The following is a 23,401-nucleotide window of genomic DNA, read 5'->3' as shown; positions in this document are numbered from 1 at the left end:
ACACCAAGTATGGGGACCCTTATAGTGTAGGGTGGTAAGCAACTGCACAGGTTGCAGACCCAGAAAGCTGGCCCTGACATAGAGGTAGAAATGGACCTGCCTCTGATCTGTGATGTGGCCTGGGTCTAATTCCCACCAACACTTTAATCATTGCAAAGACTGACTCCCATCTGTGCGATGTGAACAGGGAGAATCAGGGCAAAGTTAGCTCAGAACGAGAATTCTGACATTTTATTGCTGGGGTGATTTTCCTCCTCCCAACATAAGCTCTGATGCACAGACATACTTTCTTCTGCCTTGAGAAACCTCTTCTTCCCTTCACCAGCCCTTAAAGCTGGCCCCAAGAGCACTGTGGGTAAGTGTGTCTATCAAGTCACATGGCTAGACACTTAGGCATCCAATTAGTAGAAGAACATCTTTTCAGAGGACAGAAAGGTAAGGGATGAGGGTCACCCGGGACTGGAGTCAGCTATGAGGCATACACGAGATAGAAATTCTCAGACTGTATCCAATGACAAAATTATTAATAAGTAAATGTTTAGAGTCTTTCCTTCTTGCCTCCCATTAAGGAGAATTCTGCATCTGCCTCTTCAACTTCTCTTTTTCTTTCACCCTCTAGGGATATTCCCATTTGCCAGTCAATTCTTGGTTTTGCAATATGGAACAAGGGCAATAGGTAGAGACAGACAACAGTGTAGAGTGAAGGCCTTTCATAGGGAGGATTTAAAATAAATATACAAAGCCAAAGGGAAGTAAGTGAGGGGAAAAAAGGGGAAGGGGCCAAGAGGATCCAATTTTAAAGGGGTTTGTGGATAAGGACTGAGAATAAGATTCTAAGAGAAACTTGAATAAAGCATAGGATGTGAGAGATACTGAGAACCACAGAAATGGAGAAAGGGAATAGCAGAAAGTATTGTTGAGTCTTAGCATTTGAATTTCATTTGGATGAGATGATACTATTTGAGAGATAATTACTTTTCTTTAATGTTGTGCTGGGTTATGTGGGATCTGAATTATACTTGGGTTATACTGGTATCCTATGAGATGTTAATAGAAATTATATACACACACAGAAACATACATATATGAACACCAAACGATTCCACTAACAAATAAATTTGTGAAATTCTGTATCCCAAATCCTCCAGAGAATTCCATGAGCATATTGAAAGCTCTAGGAAGTCCTACAGCACAGAAATCTTTTCAAAGCTATTTAATCCAATGCTTCCTAAATTTATTTTACTCTGTGTCACAAAATATATTTTATTATTTTGAATAAATGTTAAAATAATATAATTTTAATAAGGCTGACCTTAAGGTCTACTGTCTCGAGAGTTTAGGGAAGACTTCACAAAGCATGTTACTTTAACTGGTATTTGAAGAATGGAGAAGGTGGGGGGTAGCCAGCTCAGTATATAAAAAAAGGCATGAGGACTAAAACATTAAAAAAAAAAAAAGAAGGTTCAAGATTGGTGTGGAACTCCTTGGGGTTTAAAAGTAGAAAGACTCTGCTACACTTTTTATTTTCACCAGGGAAAAGGTATCCCCACCTTGTCTCTACGAGTGCTCTTTAAAATGATCGCTGGGGTGAGGTAGCTGTTAGGAATGAGTGACAGCTCACCTGTTCTGAACCATACTCATGGCCATCCAATCTACAGGATACACATTTTTCCCAATGAGGTCCTTGAACATGATGAAGGTCTCCATCAAGAAGTCCTGAAATTGTAAAGCGAAACACACCCGTCATCTTGTTTTGTAGGAACTCACTAGAAGTGCCCAGATCTTGTTGGCTGTTTACGTTTTTTCTTTATTATTTTTTGGAGGGTCAGAAAAGGAAAGGGCACAGCCTTTCAAATAAGTCCAAAGAAACCAATAGTGGTGGATTTTTAAGTGGAAGCTTCAAGTTAGTTACCAGGAGACTGTTTCACAAATACAAGTGGAATGTGAATATGGAAAGTGAAAACACTCTCAAAACAAAGCACTAGCAATTCTGTCTTTGGGAAGAAAGAAGTAAATGCATTTATTGATGTTGCAATTTTATAATCATCTTCCCAGATATGTATTTAATACAGAAATACTCTATACTTTGTGAAGGCATCTCAGGTCATTTAGCAAACAATTATAAACACAACCATCTAATTATCAGTAGTATAAACACAGCTCATTCATATGTCACAGATACATCCATGGGCACATTAGAGGAAACAGCCCAGGGACTCTCTTCCTCTCATTTGAAGAGGCTCAGAGTGGATCTCAACACACCCCATCAGATATTGATTGAAGCAGGCCAAGATTCTGCTCCATCTTTGGAGAATACAAACTCAAGACAAGTCCAAATGGCAAAGACCAGGACCACTGTCATGTGGACACTCCTAAGCTTGAGGAAGAAAAGTCATACTGTCTATATGCTTTCAGTAAAATTTAAAATCAGTAGGAAACCCACTCAGAGTTCTTTCCTTAAGCCAGTGGTTTCCAAGTTATTCTAACAGCAGAATTCCAAGTCCAAAGAAAATATTACCCAGAACCTAACATATAAAATAGATAAAAGTAGGGGTGCCTGGGTGGCTCAGTTGGTTAAGTGGCCGACTTCAGCTCAGGTCATGATTTCGCGGTCCATGAGTTCGAGCCCCGCGTCGGGCTCTGTGCTGACAGCTCAGAGCCTGGAGCCCGTTTCAGATTCTGTGTCTCCCTCTCTCTGACCCTCCCCCATTCATGCTCTGTCTCTCTCTGTCTCAAAAATAAATAAACGTTAAAAAAATTAAAAAAAAAATAAAATAGATAAAAGTAGAAGAACTGTGGGGTGTGTGTGTGTGTGTGTGTGTGTGTGTGTGTTTATGGTAGAAGATAGTGAAGATGGGAGGAATATAATTTGAAAATCACTGCTTTAAGCTAAATTGCAAAATTCTGGAAATGACATCTGTTCCTCTTCAGCAATCTTTGCTTCTAGGGAAAATTACCTCAGTACTTTAAGTCCCAGTTTCCACATCAGCAGAATGGGGATAACATCTAAGTCAAAGAGTTACTATGAATATTAAGTGCACACTGTCTAAAGGATGCTCAGCATAGAGCCTGGACCATTGTAAGAGCTCATTAAGTGCTCGATGATGACAATGCTGAGAATTATTCATCCTTGATATCACTTGGGGGAGTGTGGGTATCATCACAGGCTCATTCCCTTCTTATGGCAACAAAGCCTCTGGCTCATAGATGTAAATCCTAGCTTCTGAGTGAGAAGCTGTAGCATGCTGTCAGGGTTAGGACAGAAGTTCAAATCCTACTCTGCCACATACTTCCTATGTGGCCTTGAACAAGCAGATTGTAGACTTGTAAAATGTGACTACTAATCCCTATGTTATACTGTTGTGAAGATTATACAAGAAAGCATATATGTTCAACAAATAAGAATTCCCTTTCCTACTCTCTTCCCACCATTCTTTCCATTGAGGATCAAACATTAGGATCCTAATCTCTCTATTTCCATGTCACATGGCATAGAGAAATTGGGGAGAAATCCTGGGATATTTGGCTCTCCTTTTGTTTTCTTTTGTGTATATCCAGAAATAGGTTCCGTTTCTTCCCAATACTGCACCCAGTGAGGAGACTATCTCTCTGCTGAATGGCTGAAAGAGTAGGACATTGGCTTTCTAATAATTCCCTTTATATGGGCCACTCTCTGAGATTGGTTCAATTCTAGAACCCTTGGTTACTCTAAGGAAAGTTGAAAGTGAGCCCCAGCAGCAGAATTCCTGACTGGCAGCAGTAAGGAGACAATGACAAAGGTGATTATGTTGAGGGCAAAGGGACTGCTACACCCTGGGACAGCCTGGGCTGGCCTTTATGTTGATAAGTCATGTGCTACAGAGCTATGAGCCTATAGGCTACAGTCCTGTGCAGACAGTTCTGTAACAAATGAGTCCTGAGAGGCTAGAAGAGTAAGGGCGTTCAGAGGCCAACTTCCTCCATGCATTTGTGATCATAATATAGAAATAGCTACCTTTTACTGGTAACTTAATATGTGAGGACTTCTGTGCTCTCATTAACCCTTCCCCACACTATGACATAAATAACATCATCCGCACTTTTCAGATGGGGAAACTGAGGCTTAAGAGAGGTTAATTTGTCCATGGTCACATAGCTCTCCATGACAAATCCTGGATGCAAATCCAAGACTGTGTGACTAACACTCATGCTTGTAAGCCCCCAAATGTCCATAATTCATCAATAAACATTTGTTGCGGCATATTTAGACTGGACATTCAGGTTTCACCTCTGACAGGGACTGAAGACATCTTTCAGAAGTGGTATATACAAGCCTAAATGGAAATTAGAACTAGGAAATCACATGAATGTGTTTGTAACTTAGACACACACATGCAGAAGGTCCACTGGGACATCTTCTTACTCTAAACTCTTTTTTTCTATTTTTTTTTTTAACGTTTATTTATTTTTGAGACAGAGACATAGCATGAACGGGGGAGGGTCAGAGAGAGGGAGACACAGAATCTGAAACAGGCTCCAGGCTCTGAGCTGTCAGCACAGAGCCCGACGTGGGGCTCGAACTCACAGACTGCGAGATCATGACCTGAGCCGAAGTCGGCCGCTTAACCGACTGAGCCACCCAGGCGCCCTTCTTACTTTAAACTCTTAAGAGCCAACAGTGTGGCATGTCTCCCCTACACTGCCCCCCACCCCAGCATCCTGTAGACTCACCACAAGTTCAGAGCTGGTCTGGAAGGTCTCAATATAGAAGGAATAGTGCTGGTCACCCATCTGGTTTAAGATGGCTGTCATACATGCCACAAAGTGACTCTGTAAGAAATAAAGAAAACTGCCATGAAATAGTGAAGAGAGAACCATGAGATTCATCTTTTTCATTTCCTTGACTTCAGACTGGAAAACACCAAACCATCTCAGGCAAGTATAAAAAGTCCCCCAAGGGGATCAGCAAGTGAAACTTGCCTATGAAGAAATGTGTCCTTATGGTTCATTTATGGGCTCGTTCTTCCAAAAAGCATTTATTGAACACCTATTATGTGACTGGGACTGTAGTGGGAGCTCAGATACAGAAGATAGGTCCTGACCTATCACTTCTACAGCTGCTTGTACTTTGGGAAAAGACCACTGAGTTGGTGTCAGGAGATCTAGTCTCTATCAAGATCCTGAAGACAGTTTGATTTTCTGATAAATAATTTTAATATCTAAGCCCCAATTGTTTCATCTGTAAAGCAAGACAATAATCCATCCATTTCAACCCCCACATATGTATCAAAAAGATCAAATGACTCCTATAATGCTTTGAATTCACTTATTTTCTCTATAGAGGGGTCAGTTGTTAAACCATCATGACTCAGTCAGTGAGAAGCCAGTAGCTACCAGTAACCAGCACTTGTTAAGGGCTTTGGAGGATAAAAGAAATGAGAAGAGGTGGTTCTTGCTCTTCGGGAGTTCATGATCTAGTTGGGAAAGGAAGGTTAACATCCATGAGGGAAAAAGTACAAGACCTTTAATCTGCCAAGCAGACCAAGTGTCAGAGGGATTCAGACAAGAGAGAAATCAATGCAAGGACTTGGAGAAGAGGTGGGTCTGGAAGGATCCATGGGATCAGAGGAGCAAGAACCACATTCTTTCATGCACCATACCCCTTTCTGCTTTACCCTTCCAAATTTTATGACTCTGTATCAGGGTGTATTTTCTGTTTAGGCTAGTATGTGCAAGCAGCATTTAGGAATATCTACTCTGGAAACCTTGTAAAGGGAGTACCAACCACAAATCCACCAGGAGAGAGGAGCCACTCAAGGTTGTCTCCTGCAAGATTCCAATGGGACTGCCATCTTAGTCAAAGGAAGTCCCACTAGGTTTGGTCAAGGGCAGGCTTATGGAAGAGGGCCTGCTCAATGTGATGTAGGTCTTTCCAGGGAACCTTACTGCTAAAAAGTGTCAGACAAATGGCATACCAGAGTGGTGGGCCTGGAAATAGTATGTGTGAACCAAGAAAATGGGCTTGGTATCACAAACTGCTATCTTTGTTTAGAAAGACACACACACACACACACACACACACACACACACACACACACACACAATACATATCCTTATACATTACAGCTTTATAGTTTATAGTAGTGGAGGAACAGCCTCAATGTCCCAAGAAACTCCTTCTGTGTTCCTCCACAGGAAGTCCTTTGGATAACTGAATGTCCTCAAGATCACATTCCTAAAAGTAACTCCCAGAGATCAGGAATCTCATTTGCTTCTAGGTTTTTTCCAATTAGGATGTTAGGAATAACATGCTTTCCCAATCAGCAAGACCCACTGTAGAGTTTGTGGGGCTCAGAACAAAATGAAAATGAACAGTCCTTATTAAAAATTATTCAGAATTTCAAGACAGCCCCAGTGCCCATTCTGGGCACCAGGCAAGGTCATACACCCATGAAGCCAGCCCTGCCCGCCAGTGACCACCACCACACTCACACACCATAAATGTTTAGAAAACATGCAAAGCTGGCAGAGAGTGCAAAGCTGGGACTCTTGGGAGCAACAGTGAGGACACTATGTTTATGGGGACCCGGAGCCTCTACACTGGAGTGAGCTGTCTTGGCCATCCAGGAAGGCAAATCCTCTTCTGCTCAGGCCCTCAGGGGGTGGTGGTAAGTTTGTGAAATTATCAGTCCTTTTCAAACGAGACAGAACGCCACCATCTCTGTTAACTTAAGCAGGACCCACTTAAACCAAGAAAGAAGATTTATAATTGTGTATCCCGCTGGACAGGCTGGATCCCAGGAAGGAGAAATCAGAGAGTTTGAGAGGTGTGTGTGTGTGCACGTGCATGAGCGTGTGTGTGCGCGCACACATGCATGTGTTTCCTCTACTCCCTCCATCTCATCTCTCCTCTCCTCAAAGATTTCAGCCTATGACCACTAGAGGTCTTTTCTTTTCACATGGTAGCTGCCGAGCAGTTTGTTCGGCTTTTTATTTATTCCTACGTGAGCAGACCCACTACACTTCTTGCATATAAACAGTGAAAATTACAACATAAAGGACTCATTATTCCTTCTTTTGGAGTAATTCTGCTGCTGGCCAAAGCCTGGCTCATTTTGCAAGGAAAGGGAGGACATCTCTGCAGGTAATTCTACTGCTTCAAGGTAAGAGATTTGGGCAGGTTTTATTTTTTATGATCCATGATCCTCTAAGAGAAAATGCTATCGCCTCTTGGACAATAGTTTACTTTTAAAGCTTTGGCTTAAATGAGTCCTGGGATCGTGAGCTTGTGTGTGTGTGTGTGTGTGTGTGTGTGTGTGTATGTGCGTGTGTGTGTGGTTGTGTGTGGTAGAAAATCTACCATTGTCAGAACTGCAGGCTGCCCCAAATGCATAGATACGGAATGCTTGTTATTTCCAATGGCTTGATTTGAATTTGAAGTGGGGGAGAAAAGCAAAAAAACAAACCTCAGAGCTCAAGTTGCTTGGAATTACCTTGAAAAGGCTGCATTTTCTTAAGCCTTGTTTAGAGAAACTTCCATGCTTCATTTTAAAAGAAAATAAAAGGGGAAGGGGTTCTACTCCCCATCGAGAGAGAGTAACCATTTTACGAAAGGATCCACTATTTTTTTTATAAGGACTTGCTCAGTGTGTTACAGTCCACCAATCAATCAAAATTACTTTTACCGGCTTGTTCATTTCTTCCTTCTAACTACCACATAGAAAAACCCAGCTCAGTGCCTTACAGTACGATTTGTAGTGCAATGTGACTGAAGTTTGGACAAGTTACCTGCATTTGGCTGTTAATGAAAAATGACAGTGTTTTCCATCCAACTAGAAGCACCCCTTTTTTCCTACTATGATGTCTAGCCCACTTTAGTACCAAATCTGTCAGAAATCACACCAATGTGACCGACTGATTAGTGAAATGGCATGAGATGCCAGCAGCAGGTTTGCATTCAGAACAGGTTCCCCTCTGTCATTTAAATTAAAAAACAAATAACAAAGCAAAACAAACAAACAAAAAAAAACAAAAACAAAAAAAAAGGAAGAAAGAAAGAAAGAAAGAAACCAAACGCTCTGTCACATAATGATAGAATGATGGGATAATATTATGCCTCTCTGACGTTTATCCCTTTTTCAGTAATATCCTTAACATGGCAATCCACCTCTTAGCTTCCTGTCCCCTTCCCTTTTTATGAGTTTGAGACCTTACTTCTAATCCACCATGTTTTAAATGTTTAGAAAGAGAGAGGAATGGGGTGGGGGTGTGATTCGCTAGCAACTCAGATACTCCTAACATTGACATTGCTCAAACTTTATAGTGTAGGAGCCAAATCTCCCAGTCCTATTGGCAACATGGAAAAGCCCGAGTACTGCATGGGGGACGGCAGGGTGGAGGGATGCCCTGCCGTCCAAGCTAGGGAGAATCCCCCTCTTCCCATCCCTGGCAGAAATGGTATAGGTGACATATATTTACTACCAAGGCATGAGGCAGCCACTCATCCATAGCCAAGCAGCATGCCAGGTGCCTAGATGGGAAATTGCTTCTTAAAACAGAATACCAGGGGGACCTGCATCTTAACTCCCAGAGAGAAATTGTATCTGAGACGCTGGCACAAATCAGGCAGAGTCACCTCGGCTCCGTTCGGGGCGGTTGAAAACGTAGCTAATGAATCACAGCATGGAGAGACACGGTTTGAAACTAGGTCAAACGTGTAAAAATAAGTGCAATCATCGCAGGCACTTGGCTGATGAGGGGCTACTTAACGCCTTGAGTGGCAGGGTTTATTTGCCACATAGAACCCTCTTCAGCGATCCGCGACAATCAATCCTCTTAATTAATTCAGCCCATCAGTGTGGAGAGAAGTCTTGCACACCTGGGAGAGAGCTGAAGCTCCAAAGGGAAACAGCCAGGGTCTCTTCACTGTGTGATGGCAAGAGAGGAAAAGAGAAACCCGGTATCGTGTGATTAATATTAATCAGCTGGGATACTAGATGACTGGGATCAGGATAGTAGCCCTCCCCAAATCATTTGGCTCCTTTGCATAGAAAAATCATCATTGTCGTCATCATCATCAGCAGCAGCAGCAGCAGCATATTGATAAGGCCGATAGCTGGGTGAACATCAGTTACCTCAAACATATCTATTTAACCACCTCTAACGCAAACACACCTACACACACATACACACAACAGTCAAGCCCCCTGCAGTGCTGAGTGGACCTGGAAGAGGCTATCAGTTTGCCCTGCCTTGAAAAACAAACAAAACAGGGGGAGAGGGGCATGGTTGCTGTGGATGCGTCCCCCACTCACCTGAGATTGTGGGAGGGATGAGCTCACAGAGGGAGAGAAGCAGCTAACTTTGGGAGCTTGCTACCTAAATGCCAACATTACTACGCGATACCAGCTGGTGACACGTTGCTATAGTAACTTCAAATAATGTGCAGGGCCAAAATAAAATAAAATATAGAAAGCGCCAAGGAGAGGAGATGAAGGAAAGTTTTCATACCAAGGGAGGCTCATAGGGAGATGAAAAGTTCTATGTATCAGGACATTTATTTCCTTTGGAGGCTAAGAGTGGCCAAATGTCATTCTCAGGTTGCTTCTCCATTCACCCCCACGTCTGCCATGTGGTTATATAACAGATTTTATTCCTGGGTGGAATTGGCACTGTCTGTGTGGTGGATCCAGGACCGGAAGTGGGAGGCTGTTGTGTTAGGAGAAACAGGGACTCTAAAACCGCTTCATCTTAGAGCTTTGTAGGCTACTCAGAGTTACAGTTTGTAGCGATTTGGGGGGAATCTGGTATATTGTTCTGTCTTAGCAACCATCAAGTCTAGGCACTGTGCTAGGTGTGAAGGTGCAGCAGTGAGCGGGATGGATAAGGCTGTGCTCCAAAGAGTTTACACCTGGTTCTGCCAGGATGTAGAGCATCAGAGGGCCTAGGAGCCAGCCTACCTGAATTCAAATCTCAGCTCTATCTCTTACTAGTTGTGTGGCCTTGGGCAGGGTCTTGTGCCTCAGTGTCCTCATCTGTAAAAGGGGATAAAAATATTCCTTACTTCATACAGTTCTGGTGAGAATTAAATCAAAAGGCACTTGGAACATAGAAAGCCCTCGATAATTATCAGCTATTATTATTATTCTCATTGTTGCTGACTGTGGTCTAGGGAAACTATGCAGATCAGCCAACTGAAATTCCTGACCTGGAAGAAGGATATGATGAGATCACTTACCCATGACTGTCTGTGGACACATCAAGTGTTCCCAATAACAGCTCAGTGCCCTTTGACTCCGAACATGCCTTTGGTTAAAAACATGCCCAAAGTCCAGCTGTCAAGTATACTGAACATGTGCCTCTTGGACCAGATACGTTGGGAGGTTTCTTTTATTTGGGGACAATTGCAAGAAGGTAGGAAGAGTCACAATAGCACCCAAATTGTTCAAAAGCATGAAATAGAACGGTCTTCATCAAAAACGTATCCCCCCAGCTGTTTGGCTTTAGGATATCCCTGTCTCTGTGTGCAGTGACATTCTTTGGTTACCCAGGGATCCTGCTGTGTGATAGAGTAAATCAAGTTACCTTCTTTCAGGGGAAGCTTCTTGATGGGCACAGACCCCAGGGTTTCATGTGGCCAGCTCCACGTCAAAGGCACAACATCACAGGAAAACAGAAAAGTGCACTTGGATGCCATATACTCTGGATATGCCCTGACACATTATATCTGTACAAGATGACAACTAGTGTAGAGTTATCTGTGTGCACCTCTGCCTGGTGCTGTGGGCATTAATGATGGCTCAACTACTCAGCATTGCCAGGGCCAGAACTGCAGGTGTCTCCTCAGAGAGCTAGCATCACTCACAAGGAGCAGGAAGGGAGGGGTAGACAAGGCTGCTTTAAATCAAGGTTGGAAAAGAAGACTGAACTGGTAACATACTCTTTCTTTGAGACGAACACATTCTGATCCTGGTGGACCTGTGCCTATGGCTCTGTGATGTGGGTCACTTTAAACCATCCAAAGGATATAGTGGGATCCCAAGGGGGAGGTGGATGGCAAGCAAATTCCATTCATTCATTCCTTGTGCTCAGGACTCTACATTCATCATGTCACTGATTCATTTCAACAAACTCATGAGGTCAACTTTATACCCATTTTATAGATCAGGAAAGTAAGATGTATGGAGGTCAAGCAGCTTGCCTAGATAGACATTTAGTATATGATGGGACAGGGATTAAAATCTGAATCTTTCTGACTCCAAAACCTGTATCTTTTCATAAATCCGCTGTGTCTCCCATGTCAGCATTGTCAGCCCACCTGGGGAGAGATTTTTGTCCATTTATTCATTGCTGTATCACCAGTCTAAAATTGAACTTGCACTTAGTGTGGGTTCAATAAATATGTGTTAGATGAGAGACTGAATTTATTATAGTATTCCTCATCTCTAAAAGAATGTTATAGGGACCACCCTGCACACACAAACTCTGAAAAGTTAGGGTCATATGTAGACCACCTTTGCCTTGGGAGAGGCCAGAAATTAAAGAATTTTTGTTCTGCTTTTGAGTGTACTCCACCTTAAGTTATATTTGATCAAGCTACAGTGAGATCGTTCTTTCACACATTCCTTAATTCAACAAATATTTCTTGAGCACCTACTATGTTTCAGGCTTGGTTTTAGCTGCAGGGGATACAACCAGAAATGAGAGTAACAAGATTTGTTCTTAATGAGCTCTTATTCCCATTGGATAGAGGGCCAGGGATGGAGAAACACAGTAGAATGAATGAATAACCAAGTAACATTATTTTAGGCAGTGATATCTGGTACTAAGGAAATATTACCCAGCAATGAAATGGGGATGGAGTGAGAAGGAAACTATTTTCAACAGGGGAAACAAAGGCAGCCTCTTAGAGAGCTGGCATTTGAATGGAGATCTGAATGATGAGAGTCAGTCATGCAAAAATCTGGCAGAACAGCATTTCCGGGCAATTGAATAGCAGATGCAAAGGCCCTGAGGTGGATGTGCTTGGAGTCCTGGAGGATCCCAAAGAAGGCCAGCATAGCTGGAAGGTATGAAATGAGGGAAGACACTATATAAGATGAGGTCAGAGAGACAGGCAGAGGCCAGATCCTATGGGCCCTTGGGGGTCAGAGGCAAGCATATGGATTTTCCTCCAAAGTGCAAAAGAAGGCCATTGATTCGAGTTTTAAAAAGCTCACTCTTGCTGCTGTGTGTTTCAAGAACCCCTCTTTAAAGAGATGGCTCCCATGTCTTACCACATAAGCCCATCTCCAAGACACTGTACTGGACTTATTCCCACGGTCATGGGTCTGTGAAAAGTGCAAGTTGTTTTCACTGTTGACTCTTCCTTATTCCTGGTAGTGTGACCTCTTTTCGGCAAATGCTTCTCACTAAATTATTATTTTATAGCACACTCTGTCCCTCTTTGTGCAGGCAAGAGAGTGGACTCTAGTTTTATGCGGATCCCATCTATCTTCAAGCTTAGTGGGCTCATCTCCCTTTTATTTGGAGCTGAATGAAGGGGAGCCTGCTCCAGGGGCTCCCAGTCTCTGATTAAAGCCATTCCCATCTGTGGGACCTGAGAAACCTGCTTGCTGGGAAGGAACACCCGCCCAGTTTTTAATTGAACAGAAGATGATTTTTTTTAATGTTTCTAATAACATTTGTGGAGGTGTGGGTGAAGTTCACAAATGTGATTGCAAGAAGAATAGTTTCAGAAGCAAGGATTTATTCTCGGCACATATACCAGTGATGGGCCTCCAAATCTTTGCACTGAATGCCTCAAGAAAGGCTGTGCAAAAAGACTGTTTGGAGTCCTGGACAATACAGTATTGTCCTCAGCTCACTTCTCCCTGGGAAAAATCAAAGCCCTGAGTATCACCAGGATGTGGGCTCTGGATAAGTATCCTAAGCAGCCCCTCACCTTCTTCTACAAACGTGTGCATCAAGGTTATGTATGACACCAAGATCAACCTCCAATAGAAAAAAGATTCACAAAAGGATACTATGTTTCAGGCAGGAGGCATTGTGGGGTAAAGGACAATAACTACTTTTTAAAGGGCTAAGCCTGTATCAGGCACTTTTTATAGGACTTTTTATATGGTTGTGGCAAGAGAAGAAAAGAACTGGAAGAAGGAGAAGCTATTAGTAGTCAGACATTTATGAGTCAGACACTAGGCTAAAAAGTATAGTGATGGTCACAACCACCATCAGTTATTGAGCACTCGCCATGGGCCAAGTGGTATATATGCATTAATCCTCCCAGTATCCAGGTGATCTTGATAAAACCACATGTACTTTACAGATGAGAAAACCGAGAAGCAGAGAGGTGACATGACTTAGCTAGATCAGCCTGACCCCACAATGCTTTTGTTTTTCTTAGAAAAAAGAGAAAGACATTACCATTTTGTAGACATGATATGATCTTAGTGACAGGAAAATTAAGCAAATCCTTAAAGTACACGAAGAAAGGAAAAGGGCACAACATTTTACCTCACTGTGCTTCCTGCCTAAATAGACTTGAATATTAAGAACATTCAATATTCCATTCAATTCAATAAACTTCTCAAATACTAAGAAATATTCTAGATATTTCCTATGCCTATATAGAGATGGAAGGATGGGTAGATGGGTGGATGGATGGATGGAGGGATGGATGGATGGAGGTAGCTTGGCATATGGGTAGACACAAAGCCACATAGATAGAACTAGCTCTCTTCATGACTGTGCCCTGTGGTTTATGAGTCTCCCATGATTTTAGGCTCAAATGAGGATAAACACTCGATCTTCTGCAGTGCTTAGGGCATTGAAGGCCAAGAAGGGTTCAGAGTGGAACATCAGTGCCATGTACTTGGAAATATATCTGGTTTCCCATAGAAGCAGTTTTCCTAGAAGGCACTAGACAGGGAATCCTAAGTCTGGGAGCAAACGCCGGGTCTCTTCAACATGCTCTGGAACTTTGGACAAGATACTTGATCTCTCTGGCCTCAGTTCTCTCATCCCTGAAAAAGGGACCAGTGCTACCAACAGCACTGTTGTGAGGAGTAAGTAGAAGGCAGGTGCAGGGGTCCCGTGTAGAGCCTGGCACACCAGAAGCATTCAGAAAACCTTCTTGCAATGCTCAGCTTCAGCCCCCTCTCTGGTTCACCAGAACAGTTTGCTGATCAGCTGAGGAAGTGTGGAGTTAGCTTTTGGTTGACTCGTGGAGGATGATTTAAACCTCCCTGTGGACCTGGAGAACTGCATTGTGGATGATGATTTATACAATCTCTCCCTGCCCTTTGTTTCCCTTTACAAAGTCTCCACGTTTAAATGAGAGGAGGGGCAGGCAGACAAATGTGTTCCCAGACAACCAGGCAGCGAGGCAAGAAGGTTTTCAGAAGGGATGATTATTTTGTGGATAAAAGGATTGCTTAGTTTACCCCTTGTGTTTACTTCACAAGGAGTGAAGAAGAGTAAAAAAGATCTCTCACATTGCGTTTTAAACTTCAAGCCCAGCTTTCCAACCAGGACTCTCCCTGTGCCTCTCCAACCTCCCCCAGGTAGGTCAAGTTGTCCCTGCTGCAAGTGGCCTGCTAGTCCCAGCAGAATCCGGTACTCAGGTCTGAGTATGATAATAACGGTTGGGTGTGTGTGCAGGTGGCCTCTTTGCAATACCTGCCTTGACTGCTTAACTTTACAGGGCTCAACCAAAGCAATGACACACTGATGGTTTAATTATTAATCCACATTAGGGCAGGATTTTCTCCTTTCCCAGCTAATCCTCCACTCCTTATTCCCAATTAATCAATCGGTTAACAAATATTTACTCAGCACCTATTATCTGTAAGGAGCTGTATCAGGTACCTATGACACTCTTAAGATCTCAGAGTACTAGGGAAGATTATCCCTGTCTAGGTAGCTAGCTAGCTATCATTTATCTATCTGTCTATCAATATAGTGGTTTTTAACTAGGGCAATCTGTCATAATTGGAGGAGAGGGGAGGTTGCTAGTGACGTCTATTGCATAAAGGCTAGGAATGCTGTTAAACACCCTACAATATACAGGCCAGCCCCAACAACAAAGAATGATCCAGCTCAAAATGCCACCAGTGCTGAAGTTGAGAAACTCTGATCTGAAGAGAGATATATGTTATGAAGCCAGATGACAGGTGCAAAATGAGTGCTATAAGTAAAGCTTTCTCTAGGTTTTTAAGAAGTGGAAATGACCTTTGTGGGTAGGGATGTTTAGGGAAAATTTCACAGAGTATGTGGGGCTTGAGGAACTACATGATTGAAAGGGATTAAGCTAAAAATGGGAAAGGACATCTTAGATCTATAATAGAAAATACATTTCATTTTATAATTTGATTAATTTGATTGATCGGGAGTAACTGCCTAAAAGAGCTGTGTGGGGAATGATTCTAAGGCCAAGTCCTAGCTCAGCAGGAAAGAGTGTTGATTGATTAGTGATGTCTGCTATAGGCAAGGGAGGGGGAGGGATAGTGGAGATGCTGCGAAATTGCTGTCCCACTTTTGTATGTGGAACAGGATGAGGAAAGACGCAGAGGTGGAAATGAGCAAAGTGTTTTGGTATAGCAGAAGTTCACAGAGGGAGATCACGAGAGAGACTAGGAGGGACAGACTGGAAGGGCCTTGAATGCCAGGCTGAGAGCTTTGAACCTCAATCTGCAGGTAATGGGACGCCACATAGGCACCTGCCTACTGGGTTGCCTTCAGGACAGCTCTGCTGACAAGGTCTTGAGAATGAAAGACAGCTGCCCAAAGTCCTTGCTCTTCACTTCTATAAAGAGAGTACTATTTCATCTGTTAACAGTAAAAACTGGCAGAATCATCATGCTTGGGCTTTTATGAAGCTGATTCCAATGATGAAAAAAAATCCTATGAAGCTGAACTCAGAGATAACTGTTTGAAAAGCTGACTCCAAGGGTTCACATTAATGAGCTCCCGTAAAGCCCTTTTGGATAGAGCATTCCTTCTGATGTCGTATGTGCAAAAAAAAAAAAAAAAAAAAAAAAAAAAAAGCCTCAAGGAGGAGGGGGAAGAATGGTGGCAGAATGGTGGAAGACCATTTCTGGGGCTCATCTGCCACTGACCTTCTGGTAAGGACACTACACTGCCCACTGATGTTGTGCTTCCCGTCAGCCCCCAGTTACCCGACCCACTGGCTCCATAGGCTGTTTCCTCTCTGCCCTGGGAATGATACCTCATTGATTTATTGGTTTGCGATTTTCCAAATGACATCATACTCCATTTTTTTCATTCTTTCCTTTTGCTCACCTCCCTCCTCTTAAATTCCCATTTGTCCCACTTCTACTTCCCTGTCCTTTGGAATGGTAACAACACCTTCCAATTACTCCTCTGCAGTCCGCATTAGCTGCCTGCTGACTCCTTCTCCCTGTCATCGTTAATAAAGGTGACACTGCAGCTTGGCGTGAGTGCAGGTCTGCCTCCCACCTGCCCCACCCTCCCCTCTCTTGGACCAGAAGACTCCCTAACCACAGAGCCCCTGCCTTTGACGCTTTCTTCCTGTACCCAGCTCCCTTCCCTGTGTTCTAATCCGCACTCAATTAAAGAAAGATCAAGTGACACAATAAAAATGCCATCCAGAGAGCTGGCCTGGTAATGCCCAGATATCAGATCAACTTACTACAACCCCGTATCTACTAATTCTATCTAGGAAAAAAAAAAAAAAAGATGTCATAGTTGTCTGGACAGATTTGTTTTTGAAAACCCCTGCTGACACTTTTGCCCCGGCAGACCTGGAGAAATCCTAGCAAAAGTCTAATCAAAGTTAAAGCTTAGAATTGGAAAGATGATAGGGAGGGTGCTCCTTGGGAGTCTGTGCAAGCCAGTGTCCTTGCAGCACAAGGGGAAAGCTATGGACCAGGGAGATTAGGTGGCTTCCCCATGGTCACACAGCTGCTGTCAGTGGTAGAGTGGGTGCTAGAATGCAGCTGTTCTGACCACAGTGTTAAATCGACTATACCATTCTCTACCAAGTCTAAATGCTGGCCCCTGGCCTCCAAGATCCCCGCAAACAAAATGACTGTTATTTTCCTATCTCAGCCAAGGGGTTGCCCTGATGCCTAGAATAAATGGACCTCCACTAATAATGAAGGCTGATGTTTGATGTGCATATGCTTTATCTCCCTCACCACGTAGGTTTCCAGATTTGGGGAAGAACAAGCCATTGAGCACTAATTTCATCTTTCAAAAAAAATTGAATGGGCGCCTCTATTACCACTATTCATTCCCACTTTGATTGATTATGTTCTGTGCCCAGCATCCAAATCTGGTTAAGAACATCAAATTAAAAACCAAACGATTGATCACTGAAGTCACTCTGCGTAATGAAAATGGTCTGAATGTGCCTCAGGGCAGGAACAGGGTGGGATGTGGGAGGCTTTGCTTACAACACTTTGCTCTGAGATCCTCAAACTGGCAGTGTGCAGGACTCACACAGTGCACAGAAATGCTTTGGTTGGCATGGTATTGTTGTTGTTGTTGTTTTTAACATTTGACTTGTGTGTCAACTATATTCAAAAAAAAAACCTAAAAAATAAAACATTTGAATTTTTGTCAACATTTAAAAGACAGAAGCTATTCCATAAAGTTTTGAATTTTCAGCTTCTCTTGGACACTTACTTGGAAGATCCAGAGATAGCAGTCTGCGTTCCCATATGGCAGCACTGGGAGCTACCTCCAGAAGTGGACAGGGCCTATGGAGGTTGGATATGCACTTGCCAGGCATCCCAGGCCTGGCCTTATTCTTGGGTGACATACTTGTTTTAGCACTGAAGTCCTCTGTCCCAGGAAACCCCTCAGCCCCTGGAAAACCAGGATAACTGGTCACTCTACCTAGTTCTTCTTTTACATACTTGCCTGGTCCCTGTGGGCATGTGCACATATGGCATTTTCCCCATGGCCTCTTCCCCATGGCTCCCTTCAAGCCCACATGGTTCCCCTAAATGACATTCAAGGCTGCCCAGCATCTGAATCCTGCTTCTCCTCACTTCCCCAACCTACCTGCCATCTATTCCAAACTTCTCTTCATTCTCTTGGCATCTGCATAAGCTAAGGATGCCTTCTTTTACACAATTCATTTTTCAAGACCCATGCAAGTGACATTCCCTCCTCCAGGAAGTCTTCTATGATTCCACCTGATGCTCTTCTGCCCCAGACAGACCTAGGTACACCCTCCCTCTGCTATAATCATTCTTTCTCCTTCTGTTGTATGCATCACCATTAACACAGCATCAAGTGAGTAGACTGTGGTGGTGGTCATCCTAAAGACACAGAGGGAGTCAGAATTTTGATAAAGTTTAAAAAAAAAGTAAAAATTGTAAAACTTAATTAGAAGTCCGGTATCTCTGTGAGTTTTGTATGATTCACCAAAATGAAAACTGAACACCATCCCATAGAAACCTGTCCCTACCCCATGACAATATTTAGCATTCCACAGTCTAAGAACATCTGGGTCTCCTGAACACTGACATCCAACTCTCCTTCTACTTATAACATGGAATATTAATTACATGCCCTCCTGTGTTCTCTGCGAGCCCTGGAGGTACTCAAGGTCAGGGACCTTCTTCCATATCCTGTATCTTCAATGCCTGGCTCATGGAAAGTGCTCAGTAAAAGGTTTTCCAAGTGAGTGAATGAGTGAGTGAACCTCCATCAAAGGGTCCAGGGGGACTGTCTCATTTGCTATGATTTTAAAGAAAAAAGGTTCTTCTTAACTGTCCCAGTGCCCACAGGATCTCTGTTTCTTAGCTGGCTTCCCTGAATCATATTACGAGCTAGAACAATCAATCTATGATTAGGGTCAAGCCATCATTCTTTTGGACATTTATCATGAGATCATAAGATTACAAAGTGTTGGTAGCTTTAGGGTCTTTTCTTATAAATAAAGAGAATTCCAGAAGTCCAACTTCCTACTGGACATTTCCCCTGGGACACCCCATTGGCAGCTCATCATAAACATGTCAACATCATCCTTCCCTCTCAGGCCTCTCTCCCTCCTCACTATGTTTTCCTTCTTAGAATCACCCTCAGCTTAAGACAACAGCCTAGTCATAGACTTTGATTCTGATCACGCTCCTTCTCTCTCCCTTTCCTCTCTCTCTTCTCTCTCTCTCTCTCTCTCTCTCTCTCTCTCTCTCTCTCTCTCTCTCTCTCTCTCTCTCTTCTATAAATCACCTAGGCCTGGGGATTTAGAAATTTATCTTGAATGTGTTTGTTCTTTGGCCTCACTCTCACTGCCCTGATTGAAGTTACCATCATTGCCACCTGGCTTACTGCAACGACCTCCTAAGTGGACCCTGCCTCCAGCCTTGCCCCTTCTCATCTCCATATTGCAGGCAGAGTGTGGTCTTACTAAACTGGAAATGAGACTGGCTCTCACTCCTGCTTAAAATCTTCCCTGGATCCCACTGACTCAGGGTAAAAATCCAAACTTCTTAGCACAGGATGCAATTCTCTGCATGATCTGGTCCCTTTCCAACTTGATTTCTTCCACTCTTCCTACCTGCTCCTTTAAACTCTACCATCAGGCAACACAGAATTGCTGTCCAACTCACTTATCCAGGTCATAGTCCTCTCACCTCTGACAGCCTGACACATGGTGTTTCCAGCCTCAACACATCACCTTTAAACAATTTGCCTCATCACCTCTATTGAGCTTCAGGTTTCATATTTGAGATCACTTCCTCCACTAAGTGTTCTGGGAGTCTCTCCACCCCATGCTGAGTTGGGGGTCCTTCTCTGAGTTCTCATGCCCCCAGAATCATCACTTTGGTGGCACTGATCACAGTTTTCAGGCCCCCTAACCTTATCTGTCTATCTTTGTATATAGGACTGTGAGGGCAGACACTGGATTAGTATCCTACTTTCTTATATTTTCATCTACAATATAGTTCCTGGCACATAGTAGGTACTCAACAAATATTTGCTCAATGAATGGCTATATGGTCTCAGATGGAAGAATAAATGGGGCACGGGTACCTAAAGGGCGTGTGCTAATTTGGGTCTGCTTTGAGGAGACACACAGATTGTTACAGGGCTCTCTTCTAATCAAATAGTTTCCTCAAGGGAATTAGAATAAAGTCTGGTCTGTCATGGAAAGTAACTTCCTCACTGTGTAATGGCTTAAGCCTGAGTGGGAAGGGCAATGGATTTTGGAATCCTGGACATTCTTTCCAGCCTCATATCCCATGGACACAGTAGGAAACAACACTAGGCCCAGAATTAGCAGACCTGGATCTCGGCTCCAGTCCTGCCACTTGATTCCTGTGTGCCCCAGGGAGGTTGCTTGCTCTCTCTGTCTTCACCTATAAAACAAGGGTATGGAACCAGCTCCTTTGACTCTGAATGTGGTCACTTGTGGTTATCCATAGCTGAATTTGCATCCTGATTCCCAAATTCCTAGCTGTGTAGGCCTCTGTAAGTAATGCTGACTTTGTGGGGCTGTTATATAGATTAAATATGATTACATTCATAAGGGGATAATGCAGTAGTGCTTACAGAATATTCAATAAATGGTTACAATTAAGAGTATAGGCATATCACATGGTTAATTTTTTAATGGTTATAGGATAAAGCTACACAGAAATAGCTAAGACTTAAACTCTTCAACTCTGAGTCATGTCAACCCCCTCCCAAAAAAAGATTGATTGTACATATTTGCAGCCCTCTGTATCTTTAAAACAAAGCATCCAATAAAACTGACATTATGTCACAATTAAGACAATAAATGTTAATTGTACTGAATCAAGCCACTAATTTTGTTCCTACCAGAATGGAATTATATATTTCATTTTGGAATTTTAAAGCCCTTACAACTTCAAAGCATCATCTGTCGCATGCTATCATTTCAAGATTGGCAGGATACTGTTGTAAAGGAAAACTTCCCTGCCCTTGTGATGTCAGATGATGTTCCCCAGGGCATCCACCCCCTTCCCTCAGGTCTCATTTAGTGTCCAAGGTTCCAGCTGGTGGCACAGCATGAAGATGCCTTTCCAATGAATACCCTGTGTTCCTGGAATCCTTCTCTGGTCCAGGACCCATGTGGATTATCACTTTCACAGCTGGTTAGAGCAAGGAGAGGCCTGAATTCTATCCAGTCCTAACTTTGCCATCAAGGAGTTGGGTAATCTTGGGTGAGTATCTTAACCTGTAGAGGCCCCATCTGGAAAACAGTAAAGAGGCTTATGGCTTCAAATTCCGAAGGTGTATTATTGGTATGTGAAATTAGAGAGATTGCAGAAGTAGGTCCCTTGCTTTCTCATTCCTTGGATGAGGCTGGGCCGGGAAGTTGTGGTTACCAAACTTTGCTACACATTAGAATTACCTGGTAACCCAATTCCCCAGGCATCAGGACTTTTAACGCTCCCTGGGTAATTTCTGATGTGCAGCAAACTTGGAGAACCTCTGGTCCTAGGGAGTCAATATAGCTCAATAAAAAATGAGGCAGGCTTCCCTGACTCCAGACTGGCCACTGGTCATAAATAAGCTACTCGATCCCTACAAGCCTACTCTTCCTTACTTCTGAACTCATAAGGTTTTTGCAATCATTAAGTGAGATAATGCAAAGGCACCTAGTGCTACTCAAAGCATGGTTCATTGACCAGCAGCACCAGGGCCACCGGGAACTCATTGGAAATGAAGAATCTCAGGACCCCATCCAGACTTGATGAATCAGAATCTGATTCTCAAAAAATTCCCATGTAGGTAGCTCTCAAATATTGAAGTTTGAGAAACACTGCTCTAATACTCAGTTCAATAAAATGTACCTTGTGTAACTTTCTCATCAGCCCTCTGCTTTCATTCATTAGCCATTCATCAACACTTGCACAGCACGTGTGAGGCCAGATGCTGGGCCCCTAGCATAGTGACTGGCTCATAGCAGGGCTGCAAGAGATGTTTGGCCATTTCATGAATGGATACAAAAGGGAATTGGACCTGCTTCCTACTCTCCAGGAAGCCATGGTCCATGAGGAAAATCAAGACATGAACTCGCGTATCTGGAACAGAGCAATAGTTACGAATGATGAAGGCTCCCCTTTATTTGTATACTTGCCACATGGCAGATATAATGCTAAGCAATTTAGGTACACGATCTCTTTGAATTCTCACAACATTCTTAAGGATAAATACCATTATCACCTGCCTTTTGCAAATGAGGGAACTTTGGCACAGAGGAGAAAAGTAGCTTGTCCAGAGCTACACCGGAGGAGGAGGTGGCACTGACAAGGTTTGAAGTCAGTGCAGCCCCAGCCTGTTCACTCTGCAGCACTGCCACTGTGAGATGAAGCACCAGAGACAATTTCTGGCTTAATAACTTTGACTACAGCCTGTTCAAGGGCAGCCCCATCCCCAGGTGCTGTGGGATACGCAGCAGGAAGCCCTGCAGGCAGAGATGCTGCCAGGTTTCTATCGCAGCAGAAGAGCCGGCCAGAGGGCCGAGAGTTCCTGCAGGCTGCTTGTCGGACACAGTCCACCACATCTAGCTGTCCCTCTCCCTTGGCCTCTCTATGCTGCTTGGATATTTTACTTGCAAATACATTTGGCAGTTAATGTCAGCCTCTCAATGACAAGTCCAAGGAACAGAAAGAAAACTCCTTATCAGAGCTTGGGTTATAAAAGCAAAGAAACTTTCTGAAAATCACATGATGAGTTGCAGGGTCTCAAAGCAGGGGTCCTGAGCTCTAGGCTCATGAGAAGTTGTGAAAAAGGACAGGTCTGTGATCACCAGGGATAAAGGGTATAATGTAATTCCTCTGGGTCTTCCTCACCAAATAGAGTTCCCAAGAATCTGCGTCTAAATCAGGTTTGGCATAGTAATTAATTGAAATATTTATTTGTGCTTCAACCTTCCCATAATTTCCCTTCCCTCTCCCTCCCTTCTCCCTGCCATTTCCATAAGGGTGTCCAGGGATTTTGCTCCCTGTCTTTGGAGGGGCATTCTCAGTATGAACCGGCAGCATCAGTTTCACCTGGAACCTTGTTCAAAACACACATTCTCAGGTCCCACCCCAGACCTGCCGAATCAGAACCTCAAGAGCAGGCCCAGTGATCTCTGTTTAACAGGCCCACTAAGGGGCTCTGATGGGTCTAACATTCAAGAACCACTTGGGGCGCCTGGGTGGCTCAGTCAGTTAAGCATCTGACTTTGGCTAAGGTCATGATCTCATGGTTTGTGAGTTCGAGCCCTGTGTCGGGCTCTGTGCTGACAGCTGAGCCTGGAGCCTGCTTCAGATTCTGTCTCCCTCTCTCTCTATCTCTCCCTGACCTCCTGACCTGTCTCTCTGTCTCTAAAAAATAAATACATGTAAAAAAATAACATTAAAAAATTTTTAAAAAAAGAACCACTGCCTTGGACAGTTTTGAGGGCAAGGCAGAC

At 43.4% G+C, this 23,401-nt stretch overlaps 1 protein-coding gene and 1 long non-coding RNA gene across 6 annotated transcripts in view; one reads left to right on the top strand and one right to left on the bottom strand.

Moving 5' to 3' along the window:
• DOCK2 (dedicator of cytokinesis 2) overlaps nt 1-23,401 on the bottom strand; it is a 418,519-nt gene that overhangs the window by 91,808 nt on the left and 303,310 nt on the right. For all 5 annotated transcript variants that reach the window (XR_009610788.3, XM_060634987.3, XM_060634989.3 and 2 more), the window contains 2 exons: nt 4,711-4,809; nt 1,622-1,716 (listed from right to left, as the gene is read on the bottom strand). Coding sequence is in view for 4 of the 5 variants with exons in the window: in XM_060634987.3 (XP_060490970.1) it covers nt 1,622-1,716; nt 4,711-4,809 (194 nt within the window). In the remaining variant the exon portion in view is untranslated. The remainder of the gene's footprint in view (nt 1-1,621; nt 1,717-4,710; nt 4,810-23,401) is intronic.
• Nucleotides 1-23,401, top strand: part of LOC145715659 (uncharacterized) — a 36,338-nt gene that overhangs the window by 10,857 nt on the left and 2,080 nt on the right. The gene's annotated exons all lie outside the window — the stretch shown is intronic.

This window comes from Panthera onca, chromosome A1 (assembly GCF_046562875.1).
Source record: "Panthera onca isolate mPanOnc1 chromosome A1, mPanOnc1 haplotype 2, whole genome shotgun sequence".
NCBI classification, from domain to species: Eukaryota; Metazoa; Chordata; class Mammalia; order Carnivora; family Felidae; genus Panthera; species Panthera onca.
The sequence above is the reverse complement of the archived record's forward strand: the minus strand, read 5'-3'. Positions and strand labels throughout refer to the sequence as shown.